General features: G+C 43.1%; 1 protein-coding gene across 1 annotated transcript; it reads left to right on the forward strand.

The window, feature by feature from the left end:
- Positions 1–2,957: 2,957 nt before the first annotated feature.
- Positions 2,958–14,211, forward strand: LOC132996269 (serine protease 27-like). The gene is made up of 6 exons (XM_061066613.1): positions 2,958–3,033; positions 3,215–3,307; positions 7,340–7,502; positions 8,517–8,782; positions 13,166–13,305; positions 13,756–14,211. Exons 1-6 carry the CDS (start codon positions 2,958–2,960, stop codon positions 14,209–14,211), a joined length of 1,194 nt encoding a protein of 397 aa, XP_060922596.1.
- Positions 14,212–20,851: the final 6,640 nt, after the last annotated feature.

A 20,851-nucleotide genomic window follows, 5' to 3' on the forward strand; every position in this document is an offset into this window, starting at 1 on the left:
CACCCGCCCCTCAACCACAAACCATTCCACAACCGACGATAAGAGCATTTTTGGCGGTGGTGAAAATCTGATCCACTTCACTCACTTCACCTCACTCTGGGTTCTTGCTCTATCGGTCTATGTGCTGGTCGGTCATGCATAACATGGAAATGTTACACCACTGCACTTGTTGCTAATCTTATTGGCTGCAAGAGTTAATGAATTACTACACTGTGTGATGTCATTTTGTCACGATGACGTCATTCCTAACATATGATGATGAAATTACACAAGCTTTAGGTTAGGGTCCTGCAGACAAATCTTTAAAAATGTATTTTCCTACTCCTCTTCTTTGTGACTATCACTGATCATATGGAGAATCATCTTCTGATTAATATAAGCTTTGGATTGTCTCAATATAACTTGCAGAGATATTTTGGAAAAGGGATTTTTTTTTTCAGACGATATATTTGTTCATCTTTGTCTGATCGGCTCCAAGAGTCAATCAAGAAATATTGGTGAAAATCTGTCCGTGTGTTGGTGAGTTATTTATGCTGATGCTGATTCACAGGGTAAATAAACGGAAACTTTTCTCAAGGAACGTGAAGTCATTTTTATCACAAATTGTTTGAATAAAATGGACGTTGATTGGTCGAACCTGAGTCGTTCTTGGGACAGGGAGCGTACAACGGCTGTTATGCTGAAAAACCCTTCATCTTAATACACAGCTGACGCACAGCTGCGGGTTGTTAAACTAAAAGACTTTCAAAATAATAGTTTTGCTGTTATTGCAGAGGGAAAAAAATGAAAGTGAAGAAGCTAAATATAATTCAGACAAAATGTAGGCTGTCCAAAAGGCTTACGAGCTGAAAGACGGTGAAACGAGCAAAGACTTGGTGCTAGATGAGGATTTTTTTATACACAAGAACAATGATTGACACTAAAACAATAAAACAAACACACTTCACCACCTAATATTTTCAAAACACTTGCATCACAGTGTAAAGAAGCCTGGTCATTTCTGGAAGGAAACGCTGCCCCCTAGGGATCAAAGAACAGCTGTGAAATAGGCTGAACGCAGTTTGTGCTCTGGAGCAGGGGTCTTCAACATTTTTCAGTTCAAGGACCCCCAAACTGATGGAGAGATAGAGCAGGGACCCCCTACTATATATATTTTATAAAATTTTGTTTTATATTAAACTGGGCCTAGGTTCATGTAAAAACATAGCAAGCCTGTTATTGTGCATTCAATACTAAACTATTCAAATAAAACACAGGTTCATATATTAAACATGTGCAAGGTACAGGGTGGCCGTGCAACTGCCATTCACAAACAGTTTTTTTGTGTACTTTGTAAGTTTTTGAGTAGTTTTTGAAATGGGTAATTTAACTTTTACTTAAGTAGATTTTGACTGAAGTATTGTACTTCGCTACATTGGAAATTACATCCGTTACTGAGTAAAAAAAAAACATAGTTCAAGGCGCAAGGCAATTCTCACTGCAGTGGTAGACAGTGTTGTGCGCGAGGCACACCTGCCAGTAGCGATCTTTTCAATATTATTCAGGAAGTGCCTTTTCAAAATAAAAGCAACCATTTCAAAATAAATGTATAAAAACTTTGTTTTGTTGTGCCTTTTGTTTGCAGGGTATGAATAAATAAACAGGGAAAATTAGCAATAATAAAACAAAATAAAAAACAACATTTATTTTAGTAATTGATACATGAAGTACAGTTTAAGGCAAGGGGTAGTGATGGATAAAGTTTACTTTAAAAAACAAATAAAGTCTTTCATTCTCACTCTCCACCTTAAAACTATGAAATGAACTGAACTATGAACTAGTTCAGAATTTAAATGGTGAACTATGAACATGAACTATTCATGTTTACTTGTATGAACTGAACTTTTAACTAGTTCATGAGAGGTGTGAACTTGCACAACACTGGTGGTAGATGCTTAATAGAGTGGATGATGGAGTCGATGTCACGAGAGCTACAGAAGGATGATATTGCAGACGACCAACAAGCGGAAGCATTGAACTTTCCGCCAGTTGAGATTAAAGCAGATGAAGAAAACCCGTGGCCACATCTCAGCAAGATGTTTGTAGACTAGTGCTCTAAAGGTGGACCAAAGTTTAACCAAAAGTTTCAATATACAGTGGGACAGCGGCATTTTAACTTTTTATTTTAGCTGTCATGTGGTTCATGTCTTGACATGTCCTCCCATGTTCTTAAATGTTGTGTTGACATGTTAAATGTTTAATGTTTGACATGTTTAATGTCATTGCACTTAGATTTGTAAAGATCTCCTTTAATTAAAAATAACTGTTTTTGGATTGGATTTATGACCCCTTGTCCTTTTTTGCACTGTATAGGAGCGGCCCCCATCAAGTTTTTGGAAGTAACTAAGTAACTTTTACTTAAAGTACATTTTATATTAACTGCTTTTTACTTTTACTTGAGTAGATTTTTAGATGGGTACTTTTACTTGTACTTAAGTAAAATTTCATCAAAGTAAAGGTACTTTTACTTGAGTACAATATTTCAGTACTTTTTACACCTCTGCATTCAACACTGAGCTATTAAAATAATTCACAGATTCCTGTTTTTATTTTACACATACATGTAGAAGGGACAGTGAATCCTCAAGCCATCTGTGGATGGCCCACACACTCCAGCATTAGTGAGATGTCTGAACCTGACGAGTATCACACAACTAATCTAACCTTGGACGGATGGAGGTTGTCAGACAGAAGGTCGTATCAGCCTCAGGCTGCAGTCTTGACCTGGATTTGTTTTTCAGGTAGGTGAGTGAGGAAAAAACACTTTCGCAAAGATATGTTGTTGCAAAGGGCCGACTGAAAGATAACGTCTTCTGCCTCCTTTTATCCATTTGCTACAATATGTCGGATTCATGTTCATGTGTATTTAAAGACATTTAAATTTGGGGGAAAAAATTGTGTAGTTAACCAAAAGTGTCATGACCACCCTGCAGTACCTCTGTGGACCCCCTAGGGGTCACAGGCCCCCTGTTGAAGACTCTGTTGAAGAGCAGAGTCAGGTTCTATGTGTCACATGAGCGCGTCACGGTTTCTTCAAGGAAAAGGCGTTTGAAGAATCTGACTTTTGATCCATTTTGATCTACCATCCGTCTTTCACATGAAAAATACACTAAATGTAACAGACGGACAGATTCATTTTCTTTTTATCGTGAAACTTATTTGTCTCCGTGATCAGCTCAACTTGTTATACGAGAGTATTACAGGGATTCTCAGGAATCTCTGAACAATGGAGCTCACCTGGCGTCTTTTGACACGGAGACGCAGATCCGTCAACAGCTGCTCTCATCAGGACGAAAGAAATAACTTGATGCTAAGTAGACGATTCAGTTCTTGAGAAACACACACACACGCCACACATCAGTGAATCAGCATCATTACATCCAATCTCTGCTGAATATCGTGTCCCAATCAATGTCCCCTCACTCGTCACAGCCTTCATCTGTCCATCTGCTCTCCACCTTCTCCTCCAGCCTTTCACACCCGTCTCTTTCCATCGCCTCCTTCCTTTCTTCAACCACACACCGACCATAAACTTACGCAACAGTTAGATAAATCCTGAAGGTCTTTATTCTGATTTTAAAAAGTGACGTGATTAAATAAAATATGTGTTATATTCCGACAAGTAAGTTAGACACAACAATGTGACTAGAAGTTGAACCTAAAGCGTCTAGAACCATCAGAAATCGGATCTACTGGAGAAAAATAGCACATACGTGTAGTTTTACAGAGTATGTCACTCCAGCTTAAGTTATCAGTACATTTAAGGTGTGGCCTTCATGCTGCACAAAAGAAAGTGTCACAGAATGTATGATGGCGTTGATCACACATTCCCCCACAGTCCCCAGTCATGCCAGTCACATAACAGCAGACAAAGTACCTTCTATAACTGTCAACACATTATTATGGTCACAGTAATGGGCGGATCTGCACTTCAGCCTATCTGGGAAACTCAAACTGGGTCAGACTCTGTATTAGATAATGACCGGTTGCAATATAAAGTCCCACGTATGATAGCAAGACACTAAGAGTTAGAAGCTACAATCAAATTAATTTGCACGGACAAATTAAAGCAACATTAACTTCTACCCAGCAACAGCGCCCTCTGCAGCCACATGTCACAAGTATACATCGATGTATATTGTGCTTTGTATCATGTATCAGACATAATTAAAAAGCCTTTCGAAGAAAACATACATGTAAAGAACACTGTAAACTCGGTTTGTTCTCCAGAGCAGTAACAACGTGAACAATAGGGCTGCATTGACTGGACCTGTCATATTGCACGATTGAGTGGCAGGTCATAATTTAAGCTTTTAATGGGTAGAAGTGAAATATGTGTCTTAAAAGGTCGAAAGAAACAAATTAATCTGAGATACATTTTAGTTTTTAGTTCATGGACAGTGTTGGGAAGGATACTTTCAAAACGTATTCCGTTACAGAATACAGAATACATGCCCAAAAATGTAATCTGTAACGTATTCCATTACATGAACTAATCTGAGTAACGTATTCTGAATACTTGGAATACTTCCGGTTTGTATTGCATTTTTTAAGTGTATGATTGCGGCGTTGTTATAGTCAGTGGAGCAGCAGCAGTTTAAACTCTCTCTCCGCCGATGCGGCGGGCCAGCTGGATGTCCGGCTCCCATCCTCTCCCACCTCTGTGCCGGTCCCACCGGAGGCTGAACCCCCCCCCCCCTGCGCCAAGGCTGCCTCGCGCCATGCAGCGATCGTTTCGGCGTCGAGTCTAATTTTTTTGGCGCTTGACGCGAGCGTATCGCTCCGGGAAACACACTGAAAAATGATTTTAAACGATATTGATGACATATTTTATATGATATAAATGATAAAGCATGCATCCCATAGTTTGTATTCCCCTTCTGTTGTCCTGGAGTTTTAATTTTACCAATTTTACCGATCACATTATTAAATGCCCCCCTCTGCCCATCCACTACAGACACACAAGCAGTCATAAAGATAAAAAGAGGGGGGGGGGGGGGCTCCCCATTGGCTTGAGTGGAGAATACGTAATTTACCCTCGAACACCCGACATCGAACGGAGCAAACAGCGGAGAAGTTCTTGAAGATGCATGACATTAAATTGGGACGCTGTTGCAGTTAATGTTGGAGCAACAAGTGACCATATGCTTTTATACTACTGGGTCAACGGGTGATATTATTAGCGCTGCCCGGCGCATCAGCATCACTTCAGCGTCCGGTGTGAACCCGGCGTGCCTCGCTGGTCTCCTGCAGAGCCGTGACAGCGGAGCTCTGGAAGCGCAGGTCGGTCTTCTCTCACCAGGCGCTGGAAGGGCAGCATGCGGATCAGCAGCTCCGTAGATTTCTGGTAGCGACGGAACTCTCTCAGAGCCTCGGTCCCGGGCCTGTAACGGTCCCGAGCCGGTAGCGGTGAGGCTTCTTCACGCCGCCAGGGGCCGGGGCGCTCTTACGGCAGCCCTGGTCTCCAGCTGCTTCCTGGGGGCTTTGCCGCCGGTGGATTTACGAGAGAGTGAATAAACTCGTGAAACAGAGAAGTACCGTCATGTAATCCACTGATTTCAACAATGTAACTGTATTCTGAATACCATCTATTTAATTTGTAACTGTAACGGAATACAGTTACTCATAATTTGTATTCTAAATACGTAACGCCGTTACATGTATTCCGTTACTCCCCAACACTGTTCATGGAGCAGGTGGGGTTCTGCTGCCAGCCTCCAGGGGGCGATCAAGACAATTAGGCTTCACGTTTGAGAGGCCCTCATGTCATGTTTACATCACTTGGAGAAAATAACTACCCCTCGTCTCACCAGGTGGTATGTCCCCAAAACATAGGCAGCACAAGTACACTCACACACACGTTTTATAGACATTAAACTTCAGAATGAGAATTCTGACAATCAAATATAATGGAGGACTGGAAATGAAAAACAAATACTTTGTAATAAGAATGATAGGTCTCCCATCTCTCCACACATACTCACCCACCACCCTCCCCCTCAACACTAGCAGTAGGTGGGATTTGCTGCTGGTGATCATGAGGTTAAACTTAAGTAGTCTTCAATTGTTTGTGTGATATTGTATGATTATCATTTGTGACATATTCTGCATTACTTTGTCATCTTCCCTCTTCAGTTGTAGCCCCAGTTTATGTTGATTGTTATTGATCACCGTTACTTTAACGTTCGGTCAACATGTCAGCTACATGTCTGCACATTTAAGTCATGAACATTATATATTGATGTACATATGGTTCTGAGATGCATTACAACTACAAACTGCATTTTAATTTAGTTTTCAATTCTTAAGCACTGAAAATCAACCGTTTTTGTTGTTTTTTCACAGATTTTTCTAGATTTGTTTGAGGTTTTTAAATAAAACCAACATGGAAAACCAAATGTTAAAACTTCCTTCTATTCGCACGCACGCACACACACACACACACACACACACACACACGTAGGCACATCAGTGGGCCGCGGATTACTTTCAATCCGCGGCCTAGTGGTCCCTGGGACAAAACCAGTTGAAAACCCCTGGTTTAGAGGAATCATATCTGTGAGCTTTAATTGAATCTAAGGGAAGGAAGCGTTGAGGCACCGACTTTTGGGGGAATGCCACTTCACTCCCCTCGGACTTGCAGCTGTACATGCACCTAATGAGTCACCGAGGCTGAGGCATCAAGACAAACTAGTTTGTCTTGATGTATGTTCTAGGTCAGAGATCACAGGTCTCAAACTGTTACGTAAAGCGCTCGGAGAAAAGAACAAGTGATGGTTTGATGGAAGGTGTGACAGTGTGGGAGGAGCTGGACATCAGGAGTGAACTACTTAACGCTGAGGACAGAGTGAAGGTGTCACAGTAAACATGGCTCTCCAACAGTCTGTGTGTGTCTCAACCGTGACAATCCTTCTCCTGTGCACAGGTAAGACAGATGTTTATTATTATTCGGTTCGTATCAATAATGAAGTTGGAAAGCAAACTCTCTCTTGTAACAAAAATTGTTCCAAGATTTGAAAATCGTAAATATTAATAATTAATTATATAATATTTGATCAAAAATGAATGAATATGGAACCTCCTATAGGTTGGTGCTGCAAAGTGCCAGTCATCCTGTGCCACACCCTGAACACCACTTTCATGCTTTCTCCTCTCTGTTTTAATTTTCAGGATGTCGATCAGCGTTGAGTAAGTGCAACTTTACAAACTCTTCCAAGTTTAAAAGCTGTTTTAAGTCAGATATAGAAAATGTTCTATGCATATTATTTCATGTTTAATTTGGTCTCATGTCTTCTGTCAGCCTGCGGCCGGGCTCCCGTCAACACCAGGATCGTAGGCGGTCAAACTGCGGCTCCAGGAGATTGGCCCTGGCAGGTTTCTTTGGTCTCGGGAGGAGAGCACGATTGTGGGGGGTCACTGATTAACGACCAGTGGGTGATGACAGCTGCACACTGCATTTCAGGGTAAGTATTTAGAAACAAATCTATTCCGCCTTCTCCCGACTAAATTGTACTGTAGGAACATCCTGTTAAAGATCTTCTCTGTCTCCCTCTTTGTCTGTGTCTGTCAGTGTCTGTCTCTCTGTCTCATTCTCTCTGTCTTTCTGTCTCTCTCTCTCTCTCTCTCTCTCTCTAAATATTCAATGACATTTTTGCATATTTTCCCAATATCGTGCATATATATATATATATATATATGCTAATGGTCAGATTTCCCCTTTTAGCTGTTTCTAGTGATATTTGTTGAACTCAATCCAGGTGTCAACACGTGTTTGTAACTCACAGCAGGCAGCTCGACCAGCAACATTCCCTCTGTGACACGCTGGTATGTCTCGGTGACAACTCTGTGGGGAAATTCCGGAAAATAACTCCTTTCAAAAAGTTTCCAGACCGTGTCAAACGACTGAAAAGAAATAAGAGTAACAATCATTTTAATCTTGGTATTTGTCTTCCTATCTCTCTTTGGATCTGTGCAAAGACAAAACCCATATTGTACTGAGTTTGTGTTCTCTTCTCACTTCATCACTGCTGCCTGTGCGTGATGAAATTTCATAAAAGAAAGCGAAAACTTAAAGTTAGTGAGCAAAAGCTTTAAGAAGTTAAAAAGAAAAAGTGAGGAAGAAGGATTTTTCCATTGCATTTATTCCTTTGGTCAATTCAACTAAAACTCAGTAGAACGCCCACCTCTGGCAACAGTTCCCTTCTGAAACTACTCCATCAAGAGTTTTGGGATCTGCAAAATGCACACACTCATATTCCGCCAAACTCTTTTCAACAAGAGCCATGAACTGTTCGGTGGGGAAGCTGTGAAAAAGTCCAGACACACTTTCTCTCTCACTAAAGACAGTGAAGAAATAAATCCTAGATCAGTCGAATCATCGTCAAATTGTAATCAGTTCTTTCCTGCTCCGCATCTTTCCACCAAGTTTCATGACATTAGACAATTTAAACTGATTTTATTCTCTTCTTGTCTTCAAGGTCAGGAAGTGGTGTAACGGTTTACCTGGGCCGCTTCAACCAGTCAGGTCCAAACCCCAATGAAGTGTCACGGACGATCGCTCAGGCCAAGTGCCATCAGTCATACAGCACCCTGACCAACGAGAACGACATATGTCTCCTGAAGCTGTCGTCACCTGTGAACTTTACCGACTACATACAACCTGTTTGTTTGGCCGATGCAAACAGCACCCTACACTCTGGGGTCAGCACCTGGGTCGCTGGTTGGGGCAACACTCGCCCTAGTGGTGAGCTCACACATTACACAAACCAAAGAGAAACTTTGCAGGTGGCTTTTCGATCGTTTTTTATTGTATATCGGTAAACTCCAATATTTCAAAGATAAACACAGCAGCAGCACTTATCAGAATTCAGAAAATACATGTAAAACCTGCAGTCTACCTATGTATGTCTGTCTGTGTGTGTGTGTGTGTGTGTCAATGTGTCTCTCTATGTGTGTGTGTGTGTGTGTGTGTGTGTGTGTGTGTGTGTGTGTGTGTGTGTGTGAGAGAGAGAGAGCGAGAGAGAAGAGGGGAAGTGACACATCCAAGATGGCGGCCGACAATGATTCAAGGAATCATTAGGCCTAAAAAACTCTCAAAATGGTGGTTTGACTACAAACAAGATGGCGGAGCCGCTTTGGAAGTTAGAGCCAAAATGGGAGGAGAGAGAGAGAGGAGGCGTGGCAATAATAGACTCTCGAAATGGTGGTTTAACTTAACGTTATCCAAAATGGAGACTATGTTAACGACCATGTGGCCTGAGCTCACAATGGCGGTCGCCACATGAATTACACAAAGGAAATTTCAGACAAAGAGAATTTCTTATCTCCGCTTGGCTTTGGGGCCGAATTGCTTCCAGATGTGTTCAGCCTCTCTAAGTATAGATTTATCTATGTGACACGTTTGTGTAAACAGGTTCAGGAGAAGAGAGAGAGAGAGAGAGAGAGAGAGAGAGAGAATGCAAGGAGAGAGCGAACTCTTAAAACAAACACCGTCGGAGTCCTTCCGTCGTCGTGATGTGGATCAGCATGGCTCCGTGCAGGATGTGTTCGTTCTGGCTGGAGTGGATGCTTAGTGTCCGCTGGACAGGCATTTGATGTTGCCTCATAGCGGTCCCAGGTCACTGCACGTCTAGGGGTTGAGTCCGGCTCCCCCCTTGGTGTTGAATGGGTCGGAGCCGTTGACTGCTGGGTGTGTGTGGCCCGCCAGAGCAAAGCTTCCTCTGCATGAGGGTTGCGTAGCTGTGCTCGCAGCTTTTCTCCCAGTGTCTCTGTTCCGCTGGCTCCACCGGGAATGACGTCAGCTCCTGGCCCTGTCATCAGGGATATCAACTCGAGGGGGGGCAGCTCTGTTTGACTGTGCCCCCCTTTCTGCTGACCTTTGACCTGCGTGTGCTCCTGCACCGCCTGGTCCTGTTCTTTGCGGGTCTCGATGATATGCCGCAGGTGGGAGTTTTTCTCCTGCTCCGCTCGACATGCTGCTTTGCATGGCTCTGAGCGCCTTTGCATGTTCTTGGGCCTGCAGCTCGGCTCTCTGCTGGTAGAGGAGTGTCAGTTGACCCAGAGCATGGGGTATTTTCGGGCGCGGGCCAGTGGGGTTGATGAGTGCATGGACAGTTCTTGATCTTACCATCGCAGGTACTTAAATCATACTCACTCAACTCACTCACCGCATCATTAGAAAAAAATTAATCAGACTGGCTACAGTCTCTGATAGGACGTCTGGTCCTGAGGGAGCACTTGCCCCATGGTGATACATGCTGCTCATCTTCTGAGTGCAAAAGACACCTGGTGGACTGCTCAAGCTCGCTTGGATAAAAGCGGGTAAAACGCTTAATTAACACTACACAACAAGATGCACAGGTGAGCTTCACCCTGTGTCTATATAGTAGCAATGAAGGATAGCTCTGTGGCTCAATCCTTAAGACCTAGTTGTTCAACAACAAGTCTTCTCAAAACTAGTCTCTCAAATCTAGTTTGTCTCCTTAAGATCAAAAAGCATGCAAAAAATCTCCTATAAAAATTACCAACTACTGAAACGCATTCAGCAACCAACCATAGTTACACAAAAGTACTGGTATACCTGTTTGGCAAAGGTTCAAATGAATTAAAAATAAAAATTTGCAAAAAAGAATAAATTTCCAAAATTATTTTCTTTTTTAACAACTAATCATGATCAATTCAAAATGAGAAAAAGAAAAGTTTTGAAAAGGAAAAAAAAAAAAAAATTACATTTTTCAAAAAATCAAAAGAATCTGGATTATTGTACACAGTATTATGATACAGCTGGAGATAGCTAGCCTCACAGGGGGCACCATTTATGTTGTGCAATAGGAGTAGACTTGACGTTGGATAATTATTAATAACCATGAAATATGATTATTAAAATAATAAAAGATTATTTATTAAAAATAATTACAAATGATAAGGCTATCGTTACTTATCATAGAGGGGCACCACCCTGGTTACAGGGAACAACGAGTCAAACTGTAAATATCAGTCTCATATGATACTTGTTAGATTAATAATCCCAATAGTTAATATTAATGATTATTTAATAAACAATGAAGGGTTTTCAAGTTCAAGCACAGGCTATCATCATCCAGCTGTATTCACACACATATGCACAAATAATCACAGACTACAGATGCTTTAATTACAAAAGCATTTATTAAAAAGGGGAAATACCGTTAATGTTATTTAATGATTCATCATTTTAAAAAACTCCAATATTTCAAAGATAAACACAGCAGCAGCACTAATCACAATTCAGAAAATACATGTAAAACCTGCAGTCTACCTATGTATGTCTGTCTGTGTGTGTGTGTGTGTGTGTGTGTGTGTGTGTGTGTGTGTGTGTGTGTGTGTGTGTGTGTGTGTGTGTGTGTGTGTGTGTGTGTGTGTGTGTGTGTGTGTGTGTGTGTGTGTGTGTGTGTGAGAGAGAGAGCGAGAGAGAAGAGGGGAAGTGACACATCCAAGATGGCGGCCGACAATGATTCAAGGAATCATTAGGCCTAAAAAACTCTCAAAATGGTGGTTTGACTACAAACAAGATGGCGGAGCCGCTTTGGAAGTTAGAGCCAAAATGGGAGGAGAGAGAGAGAGGAGGCGTGGCAATAATAGACTCTCGAAATGGTGGTTTAACTTAACGTTATCCAAAATGGAGACTATGTTAACGACCATGTGGCCTGAGCTCACAATGGTGGACGCCACATGAATTACACAAAGGAAATTTCAGACAAAGAGAATTTCTTATCTCTGCTTGGCTTTGGGCCGAATGGCTTCCAGATGTGTTCAGCCTCTATAAGTATAGATTTATCTATGTGACATGAACTGTATATACAGATCGGAACGTTTGTGTAAACAGGTTCAGGAGAAGAGAGAGAGAGAGAGAATGCAAGGAGAGAATGAACTCTTAAAACAAACACCGTCAGAGACAAGTTACATTTACTTTATCACTCAGCACCCAAACGGCGTTGTGTGCTGAAGTTTAACCGGTAAAATCTCTGTAAAATTGTTCAGACGGAAACAGTCCAGCCGGAGACGCTTCGTCACGGCGCTTAAAACTGTAATAGGCCGTAACCGGAAATGGACCGGAAGTAGCCGGATCGTCGTGGCTAAACAATGAGACACGGAGGTCCCGCAAACAAATACACTCAAATATTAAACAATACGCTACGTATCTGCCCAGACAATATAAGTCTCTTACTGTACAACCCTCGCGGTGTGCCTGCGACTCGGCGCGAATGTGTCGGGGGCCAGTGAATCACGTGGTCTCTCTCGAGCGGAGCTCGCCGCTAGACCGGAAAAGGGAGCGAATTCCTCGTGCTCCTTGACGGAATGAAACTTCGTCTTTCTTCTGTAACAGCGGAGATCGTGCTGCTTTACAGGAACGGAGTGGATTGTCTCATACTCCTCAGCGGGATGAACGTCGCGCTTCTGCAGGGAACGGCTTTGTGGAAGCCGTTTGTAGATAGTTGAAAAAGAAAAAGTCTATGGAAGTGTCAGAGTCCGTCCAGCGGGTGCACTTCCTGTTTCGGTCTTTCGAGTTAAAACAGCCAAAGTCCTATCAAAATAAAACTTTGACTGAGATAAAAGAAGAAATCAAATCAAATCAAATAAATTGAATTAAACAAACGTCTAATCGCCTCCTTAGTTACTGAGTCGTGTGGTCGGCCTCGGAAGGTCTGTTACAACTTGAGTAGAGTGGAAAGAGAAAGATTTCTGTGAGTCCAGTGGTTTTGTTGTACCTGAGAGGTCCAGCCTCTTCAGGAAGTGGTCTTGGGCCTCAGTTGGCTCTCAGCCAATGAGAATGTCAGGGTTCCGACCTTAGTGGGTGGGGATTCGACCTCAGTGGGCGTTTCAGGATTGCAGTTGGGGTTCTCTTGAAGGACACCCGAGATGCCCCCCCTGCTGGGCGAGGCTCCAGGCTGTCTGGAGAAGGTGTGAATTAAGAGTGAAACTGCTTGAACTGGTTTCAGCAGGGCCTTGTAGGCCTCAAGTATTTACAACCCATTGTTTGATGGTCAGCACTCAGGACTTCACCCCCCAACATTTGTCAAATCACATCTTTTGCTTGGATTTGTTTCACACATAAATTTAAGGTGATGTTTGTAATCTCTCCAATTAGGGGCGAGCGCCTCCAACACCCTGCAGGAGGCTAATCTGGATATAGTGGGAAACCAAGAGTGTCAGTGCAACAGCATATATGACATCACAGACAAGATGATCTGCGCTTGGGTCCGAGCGGGCGGAATTGACTCGTGTCAGGTGACCACCACTTTTTTGTTTGACAGTATTTGCTATGTGATGCTTTGTTTACTAAGGGGAGAGAAAAACGTCCTCAGGAGGAGGAGAGAGAAATCCAGGTAAGACACAGATTGTCAGGAGGCAGATTTTGTATTTCAGGTTTGTTGCAAATAAATGAGGCAAATGGAGGTGAGCATGTTTTTCTCTCCCTGAAACAATTGTAAAGACCATTTGGTGTTGTTTTTATTATTGTCCAGCAGGGGGCACTTTACAATTCACTATCAGCTCGACCTATTGCCTGTAAGACATACGTTTCATAGCATTAACTGTATATATAGATGGACGACATGACTGCTCCTCCATAAGTGAAGCCAAGAGTCTCAATCACCACCTGGTCAACTTTAATGAGTTATCACCGAGGCAGCACAGAAAGAAACTGTCTCAACAACTGTTGTTGGTTTCTTTCCACAGGGAGACTCAGGGGGCGGACTGGTGACAAAGGTTGGTTCAGGCTGGGCCGCGGTTGGAATCGTGAGTTTTGGTGACGGCTGCGCTAAGCCCAACGTTCCGGGGATCTACACCCGTGTGTCCGAGTACAAGGAATGGATCAGCAACATCATCGGCAGTGACGAGCCAGGCTTTGTTAACGCTTCCTCCACCGAGGTCGACAAAGACGCAAACTTTACCTGTTCAACCGCAGCACCACCGACCGCTTCCTCCACCCAAACCGTCTTCACCAATCACACCCGCCCCTCAACCATGCCCGTATCCTGGACCCACCCTTACACCCGCCCCTCAACCACAAACCATTCCACAACCGACGATAAGAGCATTTTTGGAGGTGGTGAAAATCTGATCCACTTCACTCACTTCACCTCACTCTGGGTTCTTGCTCTATCGGTCTATGTGCTGGTCGGTCATGCATAACATGGAAATGTTACACCACTGCACTTGTTGCTAATCTTATTGGCTGCAAGAGTTAATGCATTACTACACTGTGTGCTGTCATTTTGTCATGATGACGTCATTCCTAACATATGATGATGATGAAATTATACAAGCTTTAGGTTAGAGTCCTGCAGACACATCTTTAAAAATGCATTTTCCAACTCCTCTTCTTTGTGAATGTCACTGATCATCATCTTCTAATCGATATAAGCTTTGGATTGTCTCTATATAACTTGCAGAGATATTTTGTAAGAGGGTTTTTTTTTTTTCAGACGGTATATTTGTTCATCGTTGTCTGATCGGCTCCAAGAGTCAATCAAGAAATATTGTGTTTGGTGAAAATCTGTCCGTGTGTTGATGAGTTATTTATGCTGATGCTGATTCACAGGGTAAATAAACTGAAACTTTTCTCAGGGAACCTGAAGTCATGTTAATCACAAACTGTTTGACTTGGAATAAAATGGACGTTGATTGGTCGAACCTGTGTTGTTGTTGGGACAGGAAGTGTACAACAGCTTTTATGCTGAAAAACCCTTCATCTTAATAGGTTATTAAAATAAAAGACTTTCAAAATAATAGTTTTGTTGTTATTGCAAAGAAAAAAACATGAAAGTGAAGAAGCCAAATAGAATTCAGACAAAATGTCCGCTGTCCAAAAGGCTTACGAGCTGAAAGACGGTGAAACGAGAAAAGACTTGGTGCTAGATGAGGATTTGTTTATACACAAGAACAATGATTGACACTAAAACAATAAAACAAACACACTTCACCACCTAATATTTTCAAAACACTTGCATCACAGTGTAAAGAAGCCTGGTCATTTCTGGAAGGAAACGCTGCCCCCTAGGGATCAAAGAACAGCTGTGAAATAGGCTGAACGCAGTTTGTGCTCTGGAGCAGGGGTCTTCAACGTTTTTCAGTTCAAGGACCCCAAACTGATGGAGAGATGGAGCATATATATACATTGTATAAATTGTGTTTCATATTAAATTGGGCCTAGGTTCATGTATAAACATAGCTACCCTGTTATTGTGCATTCAATACTAAACTATTCAAATAATACACAGGTTCATATATTACACATTTGCAAGGAACAGTGTGGCCGTGCAACTACCAATTACAAACATACATCTTGCATACAACACTGAGCTACTAAAATAATTCAGTTTCCTGTTTTTATGTTAAACATACATGCAGAAGGGACAGTGAATCTTCAAGCCATCTGTGGACATTTCAATTTGTGGGGAAAAAATTGGTTGAAAAATTAAATTAAAAATATAAAAAAATTGACTAATCAACCAAAAATGTTTCGACCGCCCTACAGTACCTCCGCGGATCCCCTAGGGGTCACAGGCCCCCTGTTGAAGACCTCTGCTCTCGAGTGTGAGCTGCAGTTCTCTCCTCTGGATCAAGTCAGAGTCAAACTGAGGGTCACACATGTGAAGTGCTCCTCCATGGAAGTAAAAATAAATAAATAAATCCACCCGCTGGATAGTGGACGACCCGCTCTACCCCACTGCCATGCCAGGATGAAATTCATATTAAATTGGGAGGGACTGGCGCCCTGCACCTTTCAGTCACCCGCTCAGCCTCCAATGAGCGTGGATTGAGTCACCTTCTGCTTTGAGACCGAGCATGTGAGTAATGACTGTGGTTTACAAGAACTGGTCCTGAAAGAATGAGGAAAAAAACTGAAGGGATTTAAATGGAACTTGGTTGAACAAGGGCCAAAAGGAATCTGTTAACATATGACTCGTATACCGACAAACACACAGATCCTGGAATTTGGTTCCACTCTACAGGATTATCACAGATTTCCCTGGGAATTTAGAGGAATCATATCTGTGAGCTTGATTGAATCTAAGGGAAGGATGCGTTGAGGCACCGACTCAGATAAAGACTTGTGGGGGAATGCCACTTCACTCCTCTCTGACTGGCAGCTGTCCATGCACCTATGAGTCACTACTCATTATTACTGACAACATGCATCAAGACAAACGTGTTTGTCTTGATGCATGGTTTAGGTCGGAGATTACAGGTCTCAAACTGTTACGTAAAGCGCTCGGAGAAAAGAACAAGTGATGGTTTGATGGAAGGTGTGACAGTGTGGGAGGAGCTGGACATCAGGAGTGAACTACTTAACGCTGAGGACAGAGTGAAGGTGTCACAGTAAACATGGCTCTCCAACAGTCGTTGTGTATCTTAACCGTGACAATCCTTCTCCTGTGCACAGGTAAGACAGATATTCATTATTATTCGGTTCGTATTAATGATGAAGTTCGAAAAGGAAAGATTCTCTTGTAACAACATTTTTTCCAAGGTTTGAAAATCGTAAATATTTGATCAAAAATGAATGAATATGGAACCTCCTATAGGTTGGTGCTGCAAAGTGCCAGTCATCCTGTGCCACACCCTGAACACCAATTTCATGCTTTCTCCTCTCTGTTTTAATTTTCAGGATGTCGATCAGCGTTGAGTAAGTCCAACTTTACAAACTCTTCCAAGTTTAAAAGCTGTTTTAAGTCAGATATAGAAAATGTTCTGTGCATATTATTTCATGTTTAATTTGGTCTCATGTCTTCTGTCAGCCTGCGGCCGGGCTCCCGTCAACACCAGGATCGTAGGCGGTCAAACTGCGGCTCCAGGATCTTGGCCCTGGCAGGTTTCTTTGGTCTTGGAAGGAAAACACAGATGTGGGGGGTCACTGATTAACGACCGGTGGGTGATGACAGCTGCACACTGCATTTCAGGGTAAGTATTTAGAAACAAATCTTGTGCCGCCTTCTCCCGACTAAATTCTACTGTAGGAACATCCAGGTATCGATCTATCTGTCTCTGTCTGTCTGTCTCTCTGTCTCTCTGTCTCTCTGTCTCTCTGTCTCTCTGTCTCTCTGTCTCTCTGTCTCCCTCTCTGTCTCCCTTTCTGTCTCTGTCTCTCTCTCTGTCTGTCTGTCTGACTCTGTTTCTCTGTATCCCTATCTGTCTATGTCTCTCTCTGTCTCATTCTCTCTCTCTCTCTCTGTCCCTCAATATTCAATAACTTAATCGCATATTTTCCTAATATCGTGCAGCCATATATATATGGCAATGGTCAGATTTCCCCTTTTAGCTGTTTCAAGTGGTTGAACTCAATCCAGGTGTCAACACGTGTTTGTAACTCACAGCAGGCAGCTCGACCAGCAACATTCCCTCTGTGACACGCTGGTATGTCTCTGTGACAAAACAGGCTCTGTGGGGAAATTCTCATCATGGCTTAGGTTACGGGAAATAACTCCTTTCAAAAAGTTTCCAGACCGTGTCAAACAACTGAAAATAAATAAGAGTAACAATCATTTTAATCTTGGTATTTGTCTTCCTATCTCTCTTTGGATCTGTGCAAAGACAAAACCCGTTCGGGCTGAGTTTGTGTTCTCTTCTCACTTCATTACTGCTCCCCGTGCGTGTTGAACTTTCATAAAAGAAAGCGAACATTCAAAGTTAATGAGCAAAAGCTTTAAGAAGTCAAAAAGAAAAAGTGAGGAAGAAGGATCTTTCCATTGCATTTATTCCTTTGGTCAATTCAACTAAAACTCAGTAGAACGCCCACCTCTGGCAACAGTTCCCTTCTGAAACTACTCCATCAAGAGTTTTGGGATCTGCAAAATGCACACACTCATATTCCCCCAAACTCTTTTCAACAAGAGCCATGAACTGTTCGGTGGGGAAGCTGTGAAAAAGTCCAGAAAGGGCGGAAATAAATCGTGGATCAGTGGAATAATCGCCAAATTGTAATGAGTTCTTTCCTGCTCCGTGTCTTTCCGCCAAGATTCATGACATAAGAAAATTTAAACTAATTTATTCTCTTTTTGTCTTCAAGGTCAGGAAGTGGTGTAACGGTTTACCTGGGCCGCTCAACCCAGTCAGGTCCAAACCCCAATGAAGTGTCACGGACGATCGCTCAGGCCAAGTGCCATCCGTCATACAGCACCCTGACCAACGAGAACGACATATGTCTCCTGAAGCTGTCGTCACCTGTGAACTTTACCGACTACATACAACCTGTTTGTTTGGCCGATGCAAACAGCATCCTCCACTCTGGGGTCAGCACCTGGGTCCCTGGTTGGGGCAACACTAACCCTAATGGTGAGCTCACACATTACACAAAGCAAAGAGAAACTTTGCAGGTGGCTTTTCAATCGGTTAATATGTCAAATCACATCTTTTGCTTGGATTTGTTTCACACATAAATTTAAGGTGATGTTTGTAATCTCTCCAATTAGGGGCGAGCGCCTCCAACACCCTGCAGGAGGCTAATCTGGATATAGTGGGAAACGAAGAGTGTCAGCGCAACAGCAAATTTGGCATCACAGACAAGATGATCTGCGCTTGGGTCCGAGCGGGCGGAATTGACTCGTGTCAGGTGACCACCACTTTTTTGTTTCACAGTATTCGCTATGTGATGCTTTGTTTACTGACAAGAGAGAAAAACGTCCTCACGAGGAGGAGAGAGAAATCCAGGTAAGACACAGATTGTCACGAGGCAGATTTTTTATTTCAGGTTTGTTGCAAATAATGAGGCAAATGGAGGTGAGCATGTTTTTCTCTCCTTGAAACAATTGTAAAGACCATTTGGTGTTGTTAGCCTTATCGTCCAGCAGGGGGAACTTTACAATTCACTATCAGCTTGACCTATTGCCTGTAAGACATACGTTTCATAGCATTAACTGTATAAAAAGATGGACGACATGACTGCTCCTCCATAAGTGAAGCCAAGAGTCAACTTTAATGAGTTATCACCGAGGCAGCACAGAAATAAACTGTCTCAACAACTGTCGTCGGTTTCTTTCCACAGGGAGACTCAGGCGGCGGACTGGTGACAAAGGTTGGTTCAGGCTGGGCCGCGGTTGGAATCGTGAGTTTTGGTGACGGCTGCGCTAAGCCCAACGTCCCGGGGATCTACACTCGTGTGTCCGAGTACATGGAATGGATCAGCATCAACACCGGCAGTAACGAGCTAGGCTTTGTTAACGCTTCCTCCACCGCAGTCGACAAAGAAGCAAATTTTACCAGTTCAACCGCAGCACCACTGACCGCTTCCTCCACCCAAACCGTCTTCACCAATCACACACCCCCCACAACCATGCCCGTAACCTTCACCCACCCCTCAACGATGCCCGTTACCTTCACCCACCCCTCAACCATGCCCGTAAACTTCACCCACCCTCACACCCGCCCCTCAACCATGCCCGTAAACGTCACCCACCCCTCAACCATTCCCGTAAACGTCACCTATCCTCACACCCGCCCCTCTACCATGCCCGTAAACTTCACCCACCCTTACACCCACCCTTCAACCATGCCCGTAAACATCACCCATCCTCACACCCGCCCCTCAACCATGCCCGTAAACGTCACCCATCCTCACACCCGCCCCTCAACCATGCCCGTAAACATCACCAACCCTCACACCCGCCCCTCAACCATGCCCGTAAACGTCACCCATCCTCACACCCGCCCCTCAACCATGCCCGTAAACGTCACCCATCCTCACACCCGCCCCTCAACCATGCCCGTAAACGTCACCCATCCTCACACCCGCCCCTCAACCATGCCCGTAAACGTCACCAACCCTCACACCCGCCCCTCAACCATGCCCGTAAACGTCACCAACCCTCACACCCGCCCCTCAACCATGCCCGTAAACGTCACCCATCCTCACACCCGCCCCTCAACCATGCCCGTAAACATCACCAACCCTCACACCCGGCCCTCAACCATGCCCGTAAACGTCACCCATCCTCACACCCGCCCCCCAACCACCAACGATCTCACAACCGACGATAAGAGCATTTTTTGCGGGGGTGAAAGTCTGATCCACTTCACTCCCTTCACCTCACTCTGGGTTATTGCCCTATCGCTCTATGTACTGGTCGGTCATGCATAACATGGAATTATGACACTACTGCACATAATTACTTTACTGTGACATTTCATGACTTGAAGATCCTTGAATAAAATGTTGAAACTAACAATTTAGTAGTATATAAATGGCACTTACTTATAGCACTTTGTAGTTGTTTTTTTTTAAGAAATTGTACTTTCTTGATTCTTGTTGTTCTGGGTTTGTACCCTCTGGGTTGATGCACTTATTGTAAGTTCCTTTGAATAAAAGCGTCAGCTAAATGAAATGTAATGTAATGATGACGTCATTCCTAACATATGATGATGATGGAATTATACAAGCTTTAGGTTAGGGTCCTGCAGACACATCTTTAAAAATGCATTTTCCAACTCCTCTTCTTTGTGACTATCCCTGATCATATAGAAAATCATCTTCTGATCAATATAAGCTTTGGATTGTCTCTATTAGGGATGGGCATAATTAATCGACAATCGATTAATTGATCATTAAAAATGGATGAACAAAAATCATTGTTCATCCACAAGAACAATGATTTAAACTCAAGAAATAAATCAAGGGCACTTCAAGATCAAATTTTTCAAAACACTTGCATCACAGTGTAAAGACGCCTGGTCATTTCTAGAAGGAAACGCTGCCCCCTAGGGATCAAAGAACAGCTGTGAAATAGTCTGAGCAGTTTGTGCTCTAGAGCAGGGTTCCCCAACCTTTTTTGCGCTA

Source organism: Limanda limanda, chromosome 22 (genome assembly GCF_963576545.1).
Source record: "Limanda limanda chromosome 22, fLimLim1.1, whole genome shotgun sequence".
Lineage (NCBI taxonomy): Eukaryota > Metazoa > Chordata > Actinopteri > Pleuronectiformes > Pleuronectidae > Limanda > Limanda limanda.